The following is a 20,631-nucleotide window of genomic DNA, read 5'->3' on the forward strand; positions in this document are numbered from 1 at the left end:
GTAAAGATCGTGGTGGTGCAAAATTGCGACAGGATCTGCGGCGAAAAAGAGTGCGTGCGCGATGGAAGACGAAGATTGACGAAGGAGAGAGTGGTGCTGCTCAAAAGTGGAAGCTCTCAGGGAAACCGAGACAGGGTCGGCAGCGGGTGCCCCCGGTGCAGCCTCCTCACCAATTGCGACGCATCATATGTGCCCGAAGGGCAGTTTCATATTGGTATGGTAACTCACTAGCCTCGATCGGGAGGTGCCTTTTATTATGGCTGGCCATAGTAACGATAATTTACAGCTAGGGTAAATTGTGAAACAATGAGTATTGTGATTTCCCCACGCTGGGTCTCATCTGCCCCTGAAAGGGTTTAGCGCCAGGGACCCTAAACCCCCAGACGATCGGATGTTGCATCGAACGAACCGAGCATGTGTAATGGTCAATCATGTCAATTGTGTCTCTTCCTAAGGACTGCTTGAAGAATCTACTGTACTCTTACCGATGATGACAACTGTTGATGATGGTGGGTAGAACGAGAGGTAAAGTCAATGTCTCAGTGTCCGACCCCAGAATCGACCTATCTAGAAGCCGAGGGACATAATAATGACGAGAGTTCTATTTTAAACCCACAAGAGCACGAAGAAGAGCAGCCAACTTACCTTATAGACTCGTGGGGAAGATGGATTTTGTCGACAAATTAAAGGGAATTGATACAGCCACACCCTTTCTGCCTCAGAACACACCCCTCCCTGACCTTTCAGGTATTTGCTAGTTCTTCAGTTTGGGTGTCCTGGCTATGCGAGTCGAGAAATAAGCTTTCTGCTCTATGGGAGAGAATTATTTTTGCCCAATCCCATTCATTTAGTATAGCGTGTCACTCTCTAGAGTAGTTATGTAGACAGCTGATCACGTAGGTGACTGGGTAGATGATCAGGTAGCTGACTAGCTGGAGCTAGGTGACTTAGCAATCAACCTGACGATTATCAAGACCATATTCAACAGGTATCCAGTGTCGAAACTGGCACCATTTCACTCAAGGTTCTATAGAGTGCTGCATTATCTGAGCGAAGCCATGACGGGGGTGTGGAAGCATTAATCTCCAAATTAAAACCAAATGAAAAAACTTCCTCCGAAGTTCATCTCTATCGCCCATCCATTTCTCCCAATCCTATTGTGCTATCTTCTTAGCTCCTTTCAATTTTTATGAAAAGTCGAAAATAGAAAACAGCGCTACATTAATGGGTTGAGATGTATTGGATGCTAGAAAGCTTTTGTTTGCCACTCAGATGACTTTCGGAATTGAGGTCTAGCCATAACATGCGGGTGGATTCAAACCTTTCGGAAACTGGATAGAGGATATATAGTCCTAGGTGCGAATAAACACGATTCGGAGGCGGCAATATTCTGAGCAGTCATCGAATGACAAAAGGCACAGAATAAGAAATAAGAAATCTCTCAATATTCTACAAGCGAGTGGGTATGCTTGATCACAACTGCAAGCGTATAATTCTTAACTTTGCTTTCATGGATGCATTCGGCGGTTAAGGTGTCAAAATTCAGTGCAGAAACTGGGACCTTGAGTGGGTTTGGAAGATGGGCTCGGTCTGGGCAACGACTTTCAGCCTCGGTGTTATCTCTTATGGGCCCGTTACAGCCGTCTGTGAGGGCAAAATTGGTCTATCCCACCTAATTTTTGAATGAAATGGAGACTGGATAAAATATTCCTACAAACTAGAATCTTTTCGGAGCACATACATGCAGTTCTTAACATTCCAATCTATAAGAGAAAACAACTCTTCGCCTCCTCATGAAGGGGGAAACAAGCAAGAGCTTTGATTTTCGTCACTGTTGACTGTGACCACCAATCACCTCGTCTCACCTCTGGTATTTCTTGGAATAAACCGTCTTGTCAGTATGTCTGCGACCAACCAAGAGAAAAACTTCGACTATCAAGAAGAGCTTCCAGCTGATAAAGCCCAGACATTGGCCTCACTCAAAACCTACAACAAGAACCCACCAGATCAGACCGAGCGTCATCTCAGAGAGATTGCAAGTTATTCACACTGCTCGACATCATCATCATCATCATGACACTTTGCTAACTTCCTCCAGTGCCAGAAATCCTGGAACATCTTCCCTCACGGATGCATCGGTCACTGGCTATTCCTCGACTGTGCAATCACATCCTTACCCGAGTACCCCGCCATTATCGAACGCATCAAGGCCGGCAATGTCCTTGATGCCGGATGCGCTTTCGGCTATGCTCTATGATAGCTAGCAGTCGGCGGCGCGCCCGCCTCCAACTTCATCGGAGTCGACCTATGACAGGGGTCCCTGTACCTGGGCTACGAACTCTTCGAGACGGTAAAAGTTTCGAGGCTCGTTATTTAGCAGGTGACCTGGTGAACACGGACAGTTCCCTCGGTGAAATCAAGGGAAAGGTCGATATCATTCACGCCGCAGCTTTATTCATCCTTCCGGCATGGACAACCAAGTGAAGATCGGGGTTCAGTTTGTCGAGCTCTTCAAGCCGGATGCAAATGCTCTGGTAGTTGGCAGGCAGATCACCAATTTTGAGCCTTTGGACCCAGTTGAGCACGCGAATCAGGGCCTTCGTCGGTATCGCCATAACATGTGGACGTGGCAGCAGTTGTGGGATGTGGTAGGTGAAAAGGCTGGTACTCAATGGAAGGCCACAGGGGTTTTGGTCAGCGATCAAGGGATCTACTCCCAACGCCCCGAGACCCAAAGTAGGCATGAACTTTGCTGTATATAAGGTCAACTAGTCCATCACAACACTGTTCCAATGGTGGCTTCCGCTGAGATCTTCTTTTGACTCAATTGAATGCGTTCTTAACTGATCTAAAATCAACATTGCGCCAACATAATGCTCATCAACGCGCATCATCTGCTTAAATCATCTCGAGTGTCACCTCTATGCCTTCTCCCAAGTAGGATCATAGATACTCGAAACAATCTCTTGAACAGGCATCCTGAAATCCAAAATCTCCTTTCCATTTACCAAGTCATTCTCATCAGCCCTCTTCTCCGCCTCGACCTCATCCTTCGCAATCCCCGCCTTAACATGTCTCCTCACCAACCTCTTCCTCGCAACCTGGAAATCAACATCAACAAACCAAAGCTCATCCATAAGCGCCGCAGCCTTATTCCATGGCTCTTTGTTGAGCGAAAGATAGTTCCCTTCGAAGAAAATCACCCGACAAGACGCCGGGATGACAATGTCATCATCCACAGGGTCCTTAACGGCATGGTCAAAACTAGGCGCGTAGATTTTCTTCGCTTCCGAGGTCAACGGTTCCCGCAACCCCTGCACCAACTGCAGGAACTTCTCTCCATCAAACGTAAATGCTGCGCCGCGGCGTGAAAATGCGCGTGTTGGGTCGGGCATGGCTGATAGCTGCGCGCGCGTATAGTGGTACCCGTCCATTGGGAGGGCAGTGGCGACGGGTGTTCCGTGGGGGTTTTCAGAGAGGTAGATCTCGTTGATGCGTTGTGTCATCATATTTGCTAGTGCTGTTTTGCCAGAGCCTGGGATGCCGCTAACGGCTATCATTAAGCGGGCGTCGTCGGCGGTATTGCAGAATTTAGCTGGAAAATGATTAGCCTTGCCCTTGTACATCAATGAATCGAGCAGAAATACTGCATATGATATGCTCGTCGACCATCGCCAGCCCCAAGATTTCATTGCCGGAGATCTGATCTGAGCTTTCCTGACGTACCCCATGTCTTTTTGACCAGATGGTCCACCTGGTGATTCATGATTGTGGACGATATCGTGTAGCTGAGGCCCGCAGCCTAAGAAAACGAATATGGAATCGATACAACGTCGTGATCAACGTGCAGCAGAGAAAGTCGGCAAGATTCCGACTCCAGTCGCGTGCGGTCGACGATCCAAGTTCCGAGGTCCGATTCTAGCAGCTATCCCGCACACCACGAAATGCAATTAGCAGCTGGAGTATGTGCGTGTAGGTATATGAGAGGGAGGGGCAGTTTTCGAATGTCGAAATTCGGGGGTCGTCGTGTGCTAGTGTGTTGGAGTGTCTATCGTCCAGAGCCCCTCGATTGCGCGCTCGATAACGAGTTGGCGGGGCTGTCCATGACTGAAATTCCGGTGGGGACCGCAGTGCTCCGAAGCTTCTGAATTTACGTCACCCGCTTGCCAGTTGGCCCGGCCGGAGCTGGAATGCCATGCCATTGGCATCTAGGACGTCTGTTTGAGGCAGATATACTACTTATGCTACTAGAACTATAAATCTACGATTTATGCGCTAAGGAAGCAGGTCGATGCACTTGCATGACATCATTCGATAACTGTGTAGTCACGCTTTATTGGACAGAAATAACCACGAAACATATTAGCAGTAGGTGTACATAACAGTGGGAAAATCATGGGTATTCGAAAAACAGAAATCCCATCCTGTCCAGAAAAGTAAAAACACAATCCGGTTACGTATGCAGTAAAAAATGCGCCGTTGGGAACCTATGCGCCGCTGAAAACCCAGTGCAGAAAACAAAAAACCGATCATATCGGTAGGCACCTGTTTGAAAACTCCATAAGACGCCATGAAGCACCCTCCATCACCTGGGCGCCATGCAAAAAAAGGAAAAGGAAAAATTCCGGCCGTGGGTAATGAACATAATGCCTCGAATATCACAAAATAAGCCAAACGATGTCCTTGCCATGTTATGTAGTGAACTTTCTTTCAATGAAAATCACTCGGCACGGTCGTTCTGGTTGGCCTCAGTACCGCCACTGAGACCGCGGCCCATGTTGCGCGAAAGGCCAGCTCCAGCCCACCACTCCGGAGGAATATCTTCGTGACGACCCATCCGGTGCACGATGGCATCCGAGAGAGAAAATGAGAAATTGGGAACGGGAGGGTGGTTGCTCATGGTCGAGTGAAGGCCGGACGAACGGCGAATGGGTGGCATTGGGGGCATGCGGCGAAGGTGCCCGTGGTAGTTCACAGGCGTATCCTCCTCGTCCGAGTCAAAATCACAGGGGTTCAGGTGATCTGGGTACGGATCGAGCGGCACTTGGATCGAGCGACCAGGACCCAAGAAGTGAGGAAGTGTGTGGCTGCGGAGAGAAGTAGTGGCGTTACGGGATGGTTCGTTTCGTGCGGCGTCGCCTGAAGGAGCAGCGTTCGACGAGAAGGAGGTATCGGTAGAAGGGAGATTGGTATCAGGAGTAATAGTGGAAAGCAAAGTTTCCCACGCATCGTGACGGTCGCCATCCGGGCTCGGGCTGCGCTGACGATCACCAAGGCCGTCCACAGTAGACTCTTGGTGAGGGGGACCAAACACAACATTAAGATTGGCAAGTTGTTGATCCGCCGGTGGGAGGGTGGAGTTGAGGGTGTGGTAGATGGCGGGAGCGAAGAAAGGAGTGAGAGAGGAATTCGAAGGACGCCCGGCAGACTGAGGTCGTTGCTCAGAACGGATCGGGCCAAGGAAATCAGTCAAGGCCTGATCACGGGTGGTGCGAGAGCGCCGGCTCGAGGACTCGCGACGATGCGCATCCGCACGCGTAGAGTCACGGCTCGTGGCGTCGCGCCGACTCGCGTCCAGATCCAAGCCGTCTTCGCTAACGCCCACGTTCAGGACCGGAGTCCGCGCAGCGTGTGGAAGACGGCGGGATTGGTCGTAAGTGCCCAAAATGTCTTCGATGATGTGGGAGTCCAGAGAGAGTGAGGCCTCGGCAGGGGACAAGAAGCGACCACCACCGCGCGCGCGGAACCGATTGCGTGATGAGCGGCGAATAGTTGGTTGACGACGGATCGTGGATCGTGCAGCAGCGGTAGAGTCTTTGTCGAGAGTTTTCTTCGGATTGTCGCCCTCACCAGGCTCGCGCCACATGCTTAAACTGAGTCAATCCTGGGTGCGATGGAGGTGGCGCATGCGACAGCGCGACGGGGACGAAGACGGGTGTGAACTTACGGGATACCCATTTTCAAGTATGAAAAATCGAATAGAACGAAGGACGAGGATGGAACTCGAAAAGAAACAAAGTTGGGAGAAATAAAGTCGGCGGTTGTGTCGTGACCCCGGGATACCGACGAGTAGTGGGGATGGGGCGAGGATGGAGACCGATCGGAAGGGGAGATTGGTTTTTTTCAGGCCAACAGCAATCGCAGCCTTGTTGCCTCAATCCATTGCTACGACGAGGCCGGGAGACGTCACGTGATGTGCTTATTCCCGACATGTGACGATCTCCGCGGCGGAGCGGAAATCAAGCGGGCTCAGCTCCCCGATAGTCGGTTTCCCGATGACAGTCCTGGACGAGCTCTGGTCACTCAATTCAACCCACTCTTCGGATCATGACGATCGATTGACCGGTAACCATCGCATCACACACTCGGCGGAATGATTGAACTCGGTCTAGGTCGTGTTTCACGGCTTTTGCAGCAGAGCCCGCTGACATGGAAAGCTATTCATGTTGCGGGGACGAATGGCAAAGGCTCGATCAGTGCATATCTCTCCCACCTACTCTCCTCTGATGGAGTTCGATGCGGTCGCTTTACTTCACCGCACCTGATCGACCGTTGGGATTGCATTACTATTGGCGAACGAGTCGTCCAAGAATCGCTATTCCGCCAGATCGAGGATCAGGTCAAACTCCGGGATCAGACCTTAGGGATAGGTGCCTCTGAGTTTGAACTGTTGACCGCAACGGCTTTCGAAATCTTTAACCATGAGCAAGTTGAGGTTGGCGTGGTTGAGGTGGGCATGGGAGGCCGTCTCGATGCCACCAATATATTGGACAACGTCCTGATCTCAGTTATTGCCAAGATCGGTATGGACCACCAGGCCTTCCTAGGCTCGACGATCGAAGAGATCGCCGCAGAAAAAGCAGGAATATTGAAGTCGGGTGTACCTTGTGTTGTGGACAACACCAACGAAACCGCAGTGATCGAGACAATCACCAAACGAGCCAACGATCTAGGCATCCATGCAACTTTCGTTTCCCCAGATAGAGCGGATGAACAATTCCCAGCTCTCGCACAGTTGTTCCGGAAAATGGACCTCGAGCCCCACCAACAAGAGAATATGTGCTGCGCAATGTCAGCTCTGCGCCTCACCTTGTCAAAGATTCGCCCTGAAACGAATGCTTCGTCTCTGCTTCCTCGTCTGTCAGACATAAAATGGCCTGGACGGCTAGAAGCCATATCCCTTCGACCTTTGGTAAACCGCGAAGAAAACATACTTCTAGATGGTGCGCATAATCCACTATCAGCGGAGGTTCTGGGAAAATACGTTGATCGCAAACTTCGTCCCCAATCCGGGAATGTCACCTGGGTGGTCGCTGCGTCCAGTGGAAAAGATTTGGCTGGTGTCTTTCGCTCTATCATCCGCCCTGGAGATACCGTCGCCACGGCAGAGTTTGGTCCCGTGGAGGGAATGCCATGGGTGACACCGACTAATGCCTCCGAGCTTGCTCACTCCATCCAATCTTTGCCAGAGATCGGCCAGGTACAAGGCTTCGAAGGAGATTTGCTTCCTGCAATCAAATGGGCCAGCGACATCGCCCAGGGCCGGCCTCTTGTTATTGCTGGCAGTCTATACCTTGTCTCCGATGTGCACCGTCTGCTTCGCGATGCGCAGAAATGATACCCTGTCTTTGTATTCTGATCTTCGTCTAACAAGGCCTCGATGTACATATGACGCGATTGTAAATAGAATACTCTGTGAGGGCGACTGTACCCTCCTTGCCACAAAAAGAAAATTATCAAAGTATTATTCATCTTTCTATTTGCATTGTAAATGGTTGTTTCTTTCCTAATTTGGGGTACACTCAACAAGGAAGGACGTAGAGGGTGGTTCACAAGTGTTCCGTAGGGCTGATCGGCGGCCGTCCAGCACAGCCGCTGCATTATGATGCGGCGAGCGGCTTGTGGAGAAGGAAAGTTCAAAACAACCTCGACCTGATTCCCAACTCCCCTCGCCCCTCGCCGGTACAACCCCGGTGTTTCTCCAATTTCAAGATTACTCGACTCTTCAAATCCTTCTGGTACTTCTTGAAGGCGCACTGGGTCCCCACAAGGTGTGTACGTCCGGGCGAGTGAGCCGGCGTCCCTCCTGTGATGATCGCTTGGTGAGACCCTGCGCATCCCCCCAACAAACCCTGCGGGCAAACCACGCCGCCATCTCCTGTCGTTTGCGATCCGATTGAATCAGCTAAATTAACGCTCGAGTCTCCTACAGAGCCCTGCGGGCATGAACCCTGAGGCCGCCATCCTCGGCTACTGCCTTCTTTCCTAGCTACCTCCCCACCCCCGTCTACCTGAAACCGCACCCTGAGACCGACGATCGCATCAAGCCCATATCAGATCATCAACTGGACTCGATATTTAATTCGTGATGGCTCCTCGCTCCGAGGCGAGTGAGGGGCAGCGCCCCCTCACCCCCTCCAGAACCCCCGGCACGCCGATGAAACCGCGACTGGCTCGAGTGCAGAACAGCCCTACGAAGCGCGAGCAGAAACCGAAGGAGGAACAGCCAGTGAAATCGTCCGCCAAAGATGTTGCAGAGCTCAAGGACTATGTATGGACCCCTTCCCTGAGCGTGATTGCATGATTTGCTCGAGAGTTGGACACTCACTGACTTGTGTATCGCAGCAATTGGGCGACTGCCTGGGAAAAGGTGCTTTCGGATCTGTCTATCGCGCGCTGAACTGGAATACCGGAGAGACTGTTGCAGTCAAGCAGATCAAGCTCGCGGATCTCCCCAAGAGTGAACTGCGCGTTATCATGGTATGACTCCCGTGCAACTCCTTTTGACACCGGACCTTCGCTAACACAAAACCTTGCAGCTTGAAATCGATCTCCTCAAAAACTTGGACGTAAGATACAACTTTCCCCGTGATTCAACCGAATACAGGCTCACCCAGACAACAGCATCCAAACATCGTTAAGTACCATGGGTTTGTGAAGTCCGCGGAAACTCTAAACATCATCCTGGAGTATGTGACTTACCTACCTCTTTGAGGTACATCCAAGAAATTGCTTGCGCTGACAATTATCACAGGTATTGTGAAAACGGATCGCTTCATTCCATTGCAAAGAACTTCGGTCGATTCCCCGAGAATCTTGTGGGTCTGTACATGTCGCAAGTCCTCCATGGACTCTTGTATCTGCACGAGCAGGGTGTAATTCATCGTGATATCAAAGGTGCGAATATCTTGACGACCAAGGAAGGCCTTGTCAAACTTGCGGACTTTGGTGTGGCAAGCCGCACAACGGGTCTGAGCGAGTCCAGCGTTGTCGGAACGCCCAACTGGATGGCCCCCGAAGTTATTGAACTCTCCGGTGCGACAACTGCTTCAGATATCTGGAGTTTAGGATGCACAGTCATCGAGCTGCTTGAGGGAAAGCCTCCATACTACAACATGGCACCGATGCCGGCGTTGTTCCGAATCGTCAATGATGATCATCCGCCTCTTCCCCAGGGTGCATCTCCGGTATGTCTCGTTTTCCCGTTTGCTGCTTTCCGTTATCTACTGATATCCATTGTATGGGTTCTCTAACATTTAAATAGGCCGTGAAAGACTTTCTCATGCAATGCTTCCAGAAAGACCCCAACCTTCGAGTGTCTGCGAGAAAACTACTGAAGCATCCGTGGATCGTCAACGCCCGCCGCTCTGATTCTGTTGTCCCCAAGAAGTCTACCGAGTACGACGAAGCTGTCAAAAGCGTGCAAGAGTGGAACGAAGCTTTGCGGTCTCCAGAAACCGGTACGACACGTAAGAACAATAGATTAGATCAACATGCCGCCCCGCTGCCGGCACGGAATACCCCCCTCATGGATACACTTCCATCCCCAACATCGGTCAAGGCCACGGACAGATTTCGCTCACCTGAATCGGCAGAGGATGACAATTGGGATGATGATTTTGCAACTGCAATTTCACCGAGCGCTCTTCAATTGCCTCACTTACGTCCCCACGATAATTTCGGCGGCATGCTTTCTTCGGAAAGACTAAAGGCTTTTGCCTCACTTGATGGTACGATGATGAGACCTGACGACAGCTTTGACGAGTTTGATGAAACACGTGGTTCTCTTCCAACAGAGAACGACCCCTTACAAACAATTCGACCTTTACCCGCCAGACCTATCGCTGCCGAACCATCAAAATCTCAAAGTCTAACTCGGCGTCAGCCAAGCAAACCTTCGGCTTCTGCCTTCCAGAAAGTCCCGATTTTGCAAACCCCTGTGCCCAACATGAGAAGAGAACGACCAGCGCATCTCTACAAGGAGAACTCAGTCGAGGACTACACCGACCTTATCATGGCCAACGAAGATGTGCTTGATGTGAAGCTGGGAGCCTATCAGGTAAGGAAATACACTCTCTTCGGGAAAAAGCGAGTAGTGTTTAACCCATCCAAGGGCTTTGATGACGATCCGGCTTCTCCTGTTCACGAAAACGTTGTCAATGCATTCGAGGATGACCTCAGTGGCCAACACCCCCAGCTTCGAAAGCAGCTCTCTGTCAAGCGCGATCGCTCCGCCATTGAAATCCAAAAATTTGCCGAGAACGAACGTGACGAAGACTTCTCAGATATCCTTGGTGCGGATCAAGTTGCCTTGGATAAACCCGAGAGCGATAACGGGTCTGACAAAAGCACGTTGTTGCTGAACACCAAGCTATCAAACAACTCGTGGCTGGGTGATCAGGACGATGAAGACGATCCTTTCGCGCAACTGGAAGAAGGATTTGACGAAATGGATCTCGAAGCCAACATTCAGCGAGACAAAAATGCCCGTCTTCGTAGCCAAGTAGAGGATCTGGTTGGTTCTTTGAAGACTTCTCAGGACGAGGATCTGCTTGCGGAAATCTCCGAACAGTTGCTCGCCGACTTTTTCGACCTCCCTGATACCAAGAACATCATCATCAGTGCTCACGGCATGCTGCCCATTCTGGAAATCCTTGACACATGTCGCCGCCGAGACGTCATCTTTTACCTCTTGCGAATCGTCAACGCCATCATCTACAATGATTATGAGGTTCAGGAAAACCTTTGTTTCGTGGGTGGAATCCCCATCATCAACGAGTTCGCGTCCAAGAAATACCCCCGTGAGATTCGACTGGAAGCTGCTGCATTTGTGCAGCAAATGTACCAAACCTCGACTCTCACTCTGCAAATGTTTGTCAGCGCTGGTGGTCTCAACGTCCTGGTTGAGTTCCTGGAGGATGATTACGAAGATGAACGTGATTTGGTTTTGATTGGAGTGAACGGAATCTGGAGTGTCTTCGATCTACAAGTAAGCATGGATCACCGCCGTGATGCCTTGATTGATACTGACGAATTGTTTCTCTACTACAGGGCTCAACTCCGAAGAACGACTTCTGCAGAATCTTATCTCGCAATTCAGTTCTCGATCCGCTCTCACTTGTCCTCAGTCGGGTTTTAGACGAGGAGGGAGAACTTGCAGAACTTGTTGAAGCTCGTATCGCGAGCATTTTCTTCATCTTCTCGCAGGCTGAGAACCACGTTAAGGAGATGGTTGCAGAGCGAACAGTCTTGCACAGTAAGTACCTCGAGCTAACTGTACCTCTACTTCCCTTTTACTAACTATGCAACAGGAGTCCTGAAGGAACTTAAGCGAATGTCGCCCATGCACCAAGTCACCATGTTGAAGTTCATCAAGAACTTATCCATGCTTTCGACGACTCTGGATGCGCTCCAAAACTCCAACGCTATCGATGTTCTGACCGACCTTCTGCGATCCGCTATGAAGCACACTCACCCTCACTTCCGTGAGATTTCGAATCAAATCCTCAATACCATCTACAACATGTGTCGCTTGAACAAGCCCCGGCAGGAGGATGCTGCTTTGAATGGCATTGTGCCTCTCCTTCAGAGAATCGTGAACACAACCCGTCCCCTCAAAGAATTTGCTCTTCCCATTCTTTGCGATATGGCGCAGTCTGGAAAGGTTGGCCGTCGTGAATTGTGGCGCAATAAGGGTCTTGCTTTCTACATCTCCCTACTCACGGATCCATACTGGCAGGTGACCGCTTTGGATGCTATCTTTACATGGCTCCAGGAAGAGACTGCGAAGGTCGAGGAGAACTTGCTGGACAATCGATACGACAAGGCTTCTTTTTCCGATTCAATTGTCGAGTGCCTGACCCAGGCAAAGGCTAATGCGTTCGAGAACATCCTTGAGCCTCTCCAAAAGCTCCTTCGACTGAGCCCTCCAGTTGCCTCAACCATGGCACGGTACGATCTTTTTACCCGGCTGGGACAGAAACTACACCACAACAAGGCTGCGGTGCGACTGAACATCCTGCGCATCATCTCGAGCATTTGTGACTCCTGTGAGCAACAAGGTGGACTCATCGTTTCTTATGGTCTGCTGGGTGCCATTCGCGAACTCGAGAATGATCCCGCTATTCTTGTCAGGGACATGGCTGGTAAATTGATCGAGTCAAGCGAAAACAGCGAGGCCTTCGGTGGTCCCAAGCGTCGACCTACTAGCCGCAGAAAGAGTACATCCACCACGCCACCCAATCTTTTCTCCTCCTCTACACCACCTACTCCCTCTTCGAACCGCACTAGCCAGTCGCGCGCATCTTTCTATGAGGGCCGTGAAACCCCTCGCCACCCTCGCAATGCGCTCGGTGGTTCCTCCCTTGCTCTCCGGCCTGGTAGTCGAGATGGCAGCGTCTCAGCCCTCAATCCTGCTTCCAATAGCAGTGCTGCTGCTGCGCCACGCACCCGACTTTCTCGAGGCATGTCCAACAACCGGCTCTCGCAGGTTGGGATTCTCCAGCAGGAGGGCAAGACGCCTAGCTCGCTGGGCCGTCGCCCATCCATCATCCCTCGCAGACGGACCACTGTTGCCGACTCCGAGTGGAACTAGATTCTAACTCAAAAATCTTCTTTTCTTTGTTAATGGTTCTAGTCTCTTGACTCGGTTTACAAGAGTACGGCGTTCTCTTTCAGACGGGGTATGGGTTACAGGATAACGGTTTTGTTCAAAACGTCTCTTCTCTGTCTTTTTGCTATGGTGGGCACTGGTTGCTGCACATAGAGGACTACATACCCAGGGTACATTTCCTGAATGAGACATAATCTGTACAATCGGTCCCAATCATTTCCCATCTTCTCAAGGTGACGAACGTAGTTGTAAAGTATGATGCAGCCCAAGTAACATATGCACCAGGACTAGACGAAGAAACGTTGTTTTGTACATATCTTTGGAATATTCTCTGGATGTTTCTCTGCAATTATCATCTCCCATCAATTCCCGCAATTGCGTACTTCTCTTTCTTCTAAATAGCCCCCATTCAAGCCTTTAAATCATTAATTCGATTCCCCTGCCACGTAGGTTTTATAGCAGCGCACTCATTCAAGTGATCCTGCTATACTCCATGTTAACTCATATTCATCTTCTAGCTCACTTTCTCGCTGTTATATCCCACGACCCCTGTTTTACTTGCCCCTGCGATGACGTCTGTATAGACATCGGAATCACGTGCCCGTGCGGCCCGAGATCGGGCGACGCTTGGCGGCGAAAACCGACCCAAAAAAAACCTCCTTGAGCAACATACGATCCTACAATTCCAGACTATGGAGTGAATGGCGCCTCTCCAACATCTGCACCGAAATCTGCGCTCAATATATCCCTCGTTCGGAATGAGCGCTGCGTTTCGCGTGCCGCTGCGGTCTTTCAACAATCCCGCACCGGCAATTCGGCAAACATCAAAAGCCTCGGCCGCTGCCTTTTCGTCCCCTCTGAACGCAACCCCGGTGTACAATTTCTCTTCGAGTGGAATTGCGACTCGGTCATGGAGGAAACAGTTGTGTAAACACATGCGACCGGCGTCGTACGGCCGGTGCTTTTCTACGAGAACCTCGGCCCTCTTGTCTGCGGAGGCAAATGCGGCCGGTCCCAAGGCGAAGACTGGCTCGCCGCAAAAGAAGCCGATAAAGCTTTTGATCGTCTTGGGTCTGCTTGGTGTTGGTGCAGTGGTATACTCTGAGGAGCTTAAGCATGCGTATGGTGCGGCGCGGAGAAGTGGTCGCGTGGTTGGCACACTGGCCGTGTGTATCAACGAGTATGTGGATTATATCCTCTTGCTTTTGAGAAAAACATAATAGACCCCATGGATTACCAAGTACATCATGCTAACATGGAACTGCGCTCTGCCACAGCTACCGCGTGACCCTGAACAAAGAGACTTCAACTCCCGAAGAACGCGACGAATTGATGCGCGCATGCCACAAGCGCTGCGCCGAGCGTACCCTACGAGTGCTAGAGAAGAACGGTTCGATTTTTATTAAATTAGGCCAGCATCTCAGCAGCATGGGCTACCTGCTCCCCATCGAATGGACTACGACTTTCATCCCGCTTCAAGACAAATGCCCCGTTTCGTCGATCGAGTCTATCGAGGAAATGTTCGTTACAGACACCGGCCAGACCATCGATGAACTGTTCAGCTCCTTCGAGCCTGAGCCTACTGGAGCCGCCTCCCTGGCTCAGGTACACATCGCCACGCTGAAGGAAACCGGACAAAAGGTCGCTGTCAAGGTTCAGCATCCTGCTCTAGCCGAGTGGGTGCCGCTGGATCTTGCATTGACCAGATTCACTTTCTCTATGCTCAAGCGGTTCTTCCCGGAGTACGACCTGGAATGGCTTTCTCGCGAAATGGACCTATCCCTGCCTGTGGAACTGGATTTCCGTATGGAAGCTCAGAACGCTACCCTTGCCAGCGAGTACTTCAAGAAACACTCTGACGCCCCGCTCGTAATTCCCGAAGGTATGTCTCGTCATGATTATGCCCTATGAACACATAGATACTAACCACAGCCCAGTAATGTGGTCTCAAAAGCGCATTCTAGTCATGGAATTCATATCCGGCCGACGCCCCGACGACCTCGAGTTCCTCGACGCCAACAACATCGACCGCGACGAAGTCTCCGCCGCCTTCGCCCATATCTTCAACGAAATGATCTTTGGCGATGAAGCTCCACTCCACTGCGATCCACACGGCGGCAACATCGCCATCCGCCCGAACCCCAACAGCAGCCATCCCAACTTCGAGATCATCCTGTACGACCACGGACTGTACCGCAACATCGACCGTGACCTTCGCCGCAACTACGCCAAGTTATGGCTGGCAGTTATCGACGCAGACGTCCCTCGGATGCGCAAGTATGCCTACGAGGTTGCCGGTGTCACGGACGAGCAGTTTCCACTCTTCGCCAGTGCAATCACGGGCCGTGACTACAGTGTTCTGACGAAGAAAAATGTTGCTTCGTTGCGGACTGTCGAGGAGAAGAAAGAAATCTCTGGTGCCCTTGGTGAAGGGATGCTTCAGCAGCTGGTTGAATTGCTCGGCCAGGTGCCGCGGATTATTTTGTTGATTCTCAAGACAAATGACCTGAGTATGTCATCCCTCCCTCCTTATTCGCATAACTCTTTTTACAGTCTCTTCTGACATCCTTCCAGCCCGCAGCCTCGACGAAAACCTGCACACCCGCTCAGGACCCATGCGCACATTTCTCATTTTGGCTAGGTACGCAACACGTACGGTCTTCGAGGAACAAATGGAGTCTATCCGAGCATCGGGCGGCATCTTCTTGAACTTCTTCCGCTTCCTCTCCGCCTGGGTCGGGTTCCTGCGTGTTGAGGTCAAGTTGTCAGTCTACGAGACCGTTCTCTCACTCAAGAGTCGGTTTGGACTGCGAACTGGTTGATCTGAAAAATGAGTAGTCTCTGGCTGGTATCATGCTTTGTTGTTTTGTATATATCCCTGGCTTCTTGTTTGGTTTGGTTTGGCACGGATTGTCTGCCCGGTACATCTGTGCATCAGCGATGGCGTTTTCTTTATTCTGTATCCCCCTACTTCTCCCCCTGATTCTTTTCATTATATTCTTCTCTGGGTCTTTGGTTGTCCAGACCCAGAAAGAAACACGCTGTACTTTATACAGCCACTGTCAACCCTTGGGATTTGACGGTTTGTACAAATAAGATTCGCGGACAGATTCTAAATATAGACGGCTGTGCTTATAATATCTTTTGTGATCTACTTTGGAGTCAACTTCTACAATTCTTTAGTAAGAAGAAATTTCTGGTTTCATCGTTTCATTAGAAACTATTTCCGGGCACCACGCTTTTGAAGAATAGAGTGTATCGATCGAGGATCCCAGATACCGAGGCGCCATCATAGAAAAAAAAAAAAAAAATCTTGAAAGGACATGCACGAAACAGAGGAAAGGAAATGTCTGTACAGCAAACAAATTGCAAATTTGTTTGAAAGAAAAGATCTTCCGACCGGGCCGCCACGTATTACGGTCGCGACCTCGGTTCGGGAAAAAAAATGCCATCATCTCTGCGTTCCGGGAATTCAATCCTCGATCAAACGATTGTTTCCAAAAGATCAACGTTCGCGGGAGTATCTCAGTGCAACAAAAAAAAAAAAAAGTTCTCCGACTAGGATCTCAGACCCCAGTCCCCGCCTTAACCATTACTGCATCAAACAATTTAGATAGCGGCGGCAGGGCTGCCGGAAGAGGTGTGCTCAATCTCGACCTTGACGTCGGGAATGGCCGCGCCTGTCCCGGAAAGGTCGGTCGCACGGACGTTGGGGTTCTTCTTATGGTAGTCAGAGATGGCAGACTTGATGGCGTCCTCGGCAAGCATGGAGCAGTGCACTTGAGCAAAGTCAGTATTAATTCAAACTCTGATGTCAACAAAGGCGGAGACAGGGAAAGACTTACGCTTGACCGGGGGCAGGCAGAGCTCCTTAGCCACATCAGTGTTCTTGATCTTGCCGGCCTCCTCGAGGGTCATGCCACGGACCAGCTCGGTCAGATAGCTCGATGAAGCGATGGCGCTACCACAGCCGAAGGTCTTGAAAACAACGTCATCGATCTTGCCGCTGTCCTTGTTGACGCGGATCTGGAGCTTCATGACATCGCCACAGGCGGGGGCACCGACGAGACCGGTACCGACGTCCTGGTCGCCCTTCTTGAAAGAGCCGACGTTGCGGGGGTTATTGTAGTGGTCAAGAACCTTCTCGTGGTAGCCACGACGCTGGACGGGAGCGGCAGCAGGGGCGACACGCTGGGCAGGCTGGACGGACTGCAGGCCGGAGAGAGGAGCGAAGGCACGGGGCGCCACGGCGCCGACGCGGGGGGCGACGGTGACAAGACGCTTGAACATTGTGGTAGATAGTTGTGAGATGGTTCGTTCTTTTCCGTTGAGATGGGTTGGGGTAGGTGTAGATGATGAGTTGTAGGATGGCGAAAACGATCTGATAGGGAAGAGGAGGGCGATGAATTCATTGCTAAATAATCTGATCGCTTAAGTCAGCGCCGCTAAACCCAATCAGGTATGTTAGTCCCCGGAAGCGCCGGCCATCGGAGCTGAGTAAGCACACTGCGTCTACGTCAATCCTCTCTTTCTTTTGTTTTACACCTGAATGCAAGTGCTACAGCTATCGGATTGTGGGGGTTCTACTGAGCTCTTTTCCATTTGATTAGCCCTTCCCCCATGATATCAGTCCGGAGGGGCAGTGGCAAGCCCGGGGCCCAGTCACTTTCTCCGCGGTGGATGCAACGAACATCTTGTTTTCCCGATGGAGCGTCCGCGGGCCAATTGAGTGTCGATTATATCAAATGGTGGAGAAGGTCTTCAGGGTAGTGATAGTCACAAACATGTCCGATGATTTAATGGTCACTCAGCGCCCGTTTCGTTGGCGGTCGATCGAAGGCCCCCAAGAAACGGTTTCTTCCAGGGCGTTTTACTTGCACTGCGGACATTCACAATACTGCGGAAACCCACGGGGCGTCCGTGCAGCTCGGCGCTCCGAGGCACTCGGAGTTAACCTCACTCACCCCGGACTCGGTGAATTCCCATGGGCTGCTATCCCGGTCTTATTCTGCACACACGGGCTGGCCTCCGATCAAATGACCGGAGCTGGTGCCATTCGCAAATGGGAACTCGAGGGGCGCTTTGCAGGCGATCAGAGTTGAGGGCTAATGCTTCACCATCCTGGTGGCCAGGGCCCGACCGACGCCTAACAGGGCTAGACTCTGCTGCTTGCATAACACGAGAACGACCCTCCGCGGATGCTCCGATCCTCCGACGTGCTTCGGAACGACTTGTCCCGGTCTAAGCTTAGGGTTTATGTTTAATGCGTCTATCGTAGTGACCCTAGAGATGCACACCAGAAAACGACACTAAATTTACACAGTTGATTTATAAAAACGATCGCAAATGTAAAAAATCGTAGAGGAATCAGGGGAGCTGCCGCTACGCAGGATTGGGATGATGACAAACAGCGGACCGTCCCCTCTTGGCGCGTCACCTGTCGCCAACGTCGAACTTGCCATCTCAGGCCAGCGATCTCGAAATCAACAGTACATCCCACTTGTTTCGAAAGAAACTGGAGAATTTCCAATACATTGGCACCGTGGCAAGAGACTAGATCATCGCAGATGCGGGGACACTGCAGCATATAAGGGATCACTCGACGTATTATGAGTCGGCATCCATCTAACCGTACAACCTCATCTACTAACAACCTCAGGTGTCAATACGACAGCAACATGTCGCAAAAAAATACACCAAATCCCAAGATCCTCGGTCGGACATCAGGGGTATGTGCATTCCATCTTCTCACCCAACCACCACCCGACGCATCCAGACATCCAGTTGCAATGCATGTAATCACCGCAAAATCACAGACCAATATATATCATTTAAAACAGCCAGCAGCTTACAAATCATCTAGTCTTTGAACGCACCCATCGCAGCATTCACCATGGCCCTCATTCTGGGTTCCTACTGCATCTCATCCATCCGCACAGCAAGACACGACGCTCAGGGCTCATCAACAGCAACGCCAGGCTCACAGCGAAAGCCACCAGCAGGAAAAGATTCGTGGGTGCAGCAAGCGTTAGAGGAGAGCCGAGTCGAGAACGGGGGAAAATGATTCGGTATGGCTAGCTGATTCCCATGTACGGCCATGTTGAACTTTGGCCTGAGAGGCTGTTTGTTTCCAGCATTACCTACTATATTTACGCGCGCATTATTCAATGATACCACCGTCAATTTATTCATAAATCCTTTTTAATTGATATGCTATAGCTATTGGGAAGTGTAGGTGTAGAGGCTGAAGTGGGAAAGAACAAGTCTCCATCTTCACGATTGATCAGAATTTTCAGTGTATAAATGATCACACCCGGGCATTCAAGTGTATATAACAACCCGGGTCAATATCATTAGAAAGATCATCATATGAATCGTGAAGAGAAGGGTCTTGTTTCGCGTTGGCCACTGCGAATGAGATGACAGGGATGATAGTGAGGTGGGCGTAATTCCCTGCTGAAACATGAGGGCTGTGAAATTATATGCCCTAGAGATCAATAGCAGCACAAAAGATCCCGAGCTCTCTGGATTCCTGGATGGTGAGTTTGTCGTTGGCGATGGGCGTGAACTCATGCCCATTTAACAGCAATTTTGTTTCGTGCAGGAGGTCGTAACGACCGTCATAACATCGCAGATGCCGACATGGCTAGTCTTTGGATTCGAGTGTCAAAATCCTCAGACAGAGCTGTCGTGGCTGGCAGATGCAGATTGTGCGAAGGAAGGAGAAGAGCCAAGCGAAGAAAAATTGTGGTTGCGGAGCTATCACGTGATATGTTGTTTACAGGCGTCTCCACTATAAGCTTCATTTGGCGGCGCCAAATCTGGGCAGTGACGATTGCTGTCCGTGTACCACATGAATGTTTGAGCTACCGACTGCATTACATCAAGCTAGTTACGATATCGACCTTTCGATTTTGTCAAGGGTTGTCTATTCAAAAAATTATTTTGTCATATTCTATTCATGTCTAATCATACAAGCTGTTTTAACAGACTTGCGAGCATGTCGTCAACCCTCTGCTCATCATGTCGACGGAAGTTACAGTAGAGGTACGCAATACCGACGCTGTGGTTATCTCGAAAAGTCGAATAGAGAAGGTCGACTACGGTTGCTGTGATGAGCGTCTTCCCCACCCCGGGATTTCCAGGACAGAACAGCATCTCCTTGTTGTTTCGGAGCCACGTTTGAAGCTCTTTCGAGCGCCAGAAACCATTCGCCGGTGCCTGTATGTCGCTGGCGGATGAAGTCGTTTTGCTGGGAGGCAGAGTCAACTGGCGTGATCCAGCGAAGGACGTCTTTGTCGTGTTCGCTATGGATAAGTTTGGACATGCTATCTACATTTTTCTTAATATCTAGGCCAAAGAATTAATATTTTCAGCGGAACAATTCTTACGTACAGTTTAACTAACCGGGTATAGTATCAGCGATCTTCCTTTCAGCCGCAACCTGGTTCGGTGGGATCCGGCATAGAAGATCCTTCACGTACGAGCTGCTATAATTGCTGCATACCCTTGCTAATCCTTGTCCTTGTGCGAGTCCGAGTAGTCGCAGATGCCGCGAACAGCCAGACAGGGGAAATTATTCATCATCCCGGCTGCTTCCATTTCAAAACAGAGAATATCTTTCTCTGCTGCAAGTCTGTCTCGAATCAAGGCATCTCTCATCAACTGATTCGCAGAAGCAATCAAGCCATAGTGTATGGCAGGATTGTCCTCATATTCAGTCCGCTCATGTCGCCGTA

The 20,631-nt window shown here is 50.6% G+C and overlaps 7 protein-coding genes across 7 annotated transcripts; 4 read left to right on the top strand and 3 right to left on the bottom strand.

Annotated features, from left to right (window-relative positions):
• Positions 1 to 1,900: 1,900 nt before the first annotated feature.
• Positions 1,901 to 2,257, top strand: N7532_007585 (methyltransferase domain-containing protein; the record flags this gene model as incomplete). The annotated part of the gene is made up of 2 exons (XM_056620078.1): positions 1,901 to 2,035; positions 2,099 to 2,257. 2 exons carry the CDS (start codon positions 1,901 to 1,903, stop codon positions 2,255 to 2,257), a joined length of 294 nt encoding a protein of 97 aa, XP_056473444.1.
• Positions 2,258 to 2,921: 664 nt separating this feature from the next.
• N7532_007586 (kinase-related protein) lies at positions 2,922 to 3,766 on the bottom strand (the record flags this gene model as incomplete). Its single annotated transcript, XM_056620079.1, has 2 exons — positions 2,922 to 3,595; positions 3,727 to 3,766. The coding sequence occupies 2 exons, from the start codon at positions 3,764 to 3,766 to the stop codon at positions 2,922 to 2,924; spliced, it is 714 nt and encodes a 237-aa protein (XP_056473445.1).
• Positions 3,767 to 4,720: 954 nt separating this feature from the next.
• N7532_007587 (uncharacterized protein) lies at positions 4,721 to 5,866 on the bottom strand (the record flags this gene model as incomplete). The annotated part of the gene is made up of 1 exon (XM_056620080.1): positions 4,721 to 5,866. One exon carries the CDS (start codon positions 5,864 to 5,866, stop codon positions 4,721 to 4,723), a length of 1,146 nt encoding a protein of 381 aa, XP_056473446.1.
• Positions 5,867 to 6,373: 507 nt separating this feature from the next.
• Positions 6,374 to 7,618, top strand: N7532_007588 (dihydrofolate synthase; the record flags this gene model as incomplete). Its single annotated transcript, XM_056620081.1, has 1 exon — positions 6,374 to 7,618. The coding sequence occupies one exon, from the start codon at positions 6,374 to 6,376 to the stop codon at positions 7,616 to 7,618; it is 1,245 nt and encodes a 414-aa protein (XP_056473447.1).
• A 750-nt stretch (positions 7,619 to 8,368) lies between these two features.
• On the top strand, positions 8,369 to 12,874 carry N7532_007589 (serine/threonine-protein kinase; the record flags this gene model as incomplete). Its single annotated transcript, XM_056620082.1, has 8 exons — positions 8,369 to 8,551; positions 8,626 to 8,760; positions 8,820 to 8,849; positions 8,905 to 8,969; positions 9,035 to 9,467; positions 9,545 to 11,269; positions 11,332 to 11,536; positions 11,592 to 12,874. 8 exons carry the CDS (start codon positions 8,369 to 8,371, stop codon positions 12,872 to 12,874), a joined length of 4,059 nt encoding a protein of 1,352 aa, XP_056473448.1.
• Positions 12,875 to 13,650: 776 nt separating this feature from the next.
• On the top strand, positions 13,651 to 15,714 carry N7532_007590 (ABC1 kinase family protein; the record flags this gene model as incomplete). The annotated part of the gene is made up of 4 exons (XM_056620083.1): positions 13,651 to 14,072; positions 14,170 to 14,774; positions 14,830 to 15,402; positions 15,467 to 15,714. The coding sequence occupies 4 exons, from the start codon at positions 13,651 to 13,653 to the stop codon at positions 15,712 to 15,714; spliced, it is 1,848 nt and encodes a 615-aa protein (XP_056473449.1).
• Positions 15,715 to 16,501: 787 nt separating this feature from the next.
• N7532_007591 (iron-sulfur cluster assembly scaffold protein) lies at positions 16,502 to 17,182 on the bottom strand (the record flags this gene model as incomplete). Its single annotated transcript, XM_056620084.1, has 2 exons — positions 16,502 to 16,671; positions 16,738 to 17,182. 2 exons carry the CDS (start codon positions 17,180 to 17,182, stop codon positions 16,502 to 16,504), a joined length of 615 nt encoding a protein of 204 aa, XP_056473450.1.
• Positions 17,183 to 20,631: the final 3,449 nt, after the last annotated feature.

This window comes from Penicillium argentinense (genome assembly GCF_028826775.1).
Source record: "Penicillium argentinense strain IBT 30761 chromosome Unknown utg000006l_segment0_segment0, whole genome shotgun sequence".
Lineage (NCBI taxonomy): Eukaryota > Fungi > Ascomycota > Eurotiomycetes > Eurotiales > Aspergillaceae > Penicillium > Penicillium argentinense.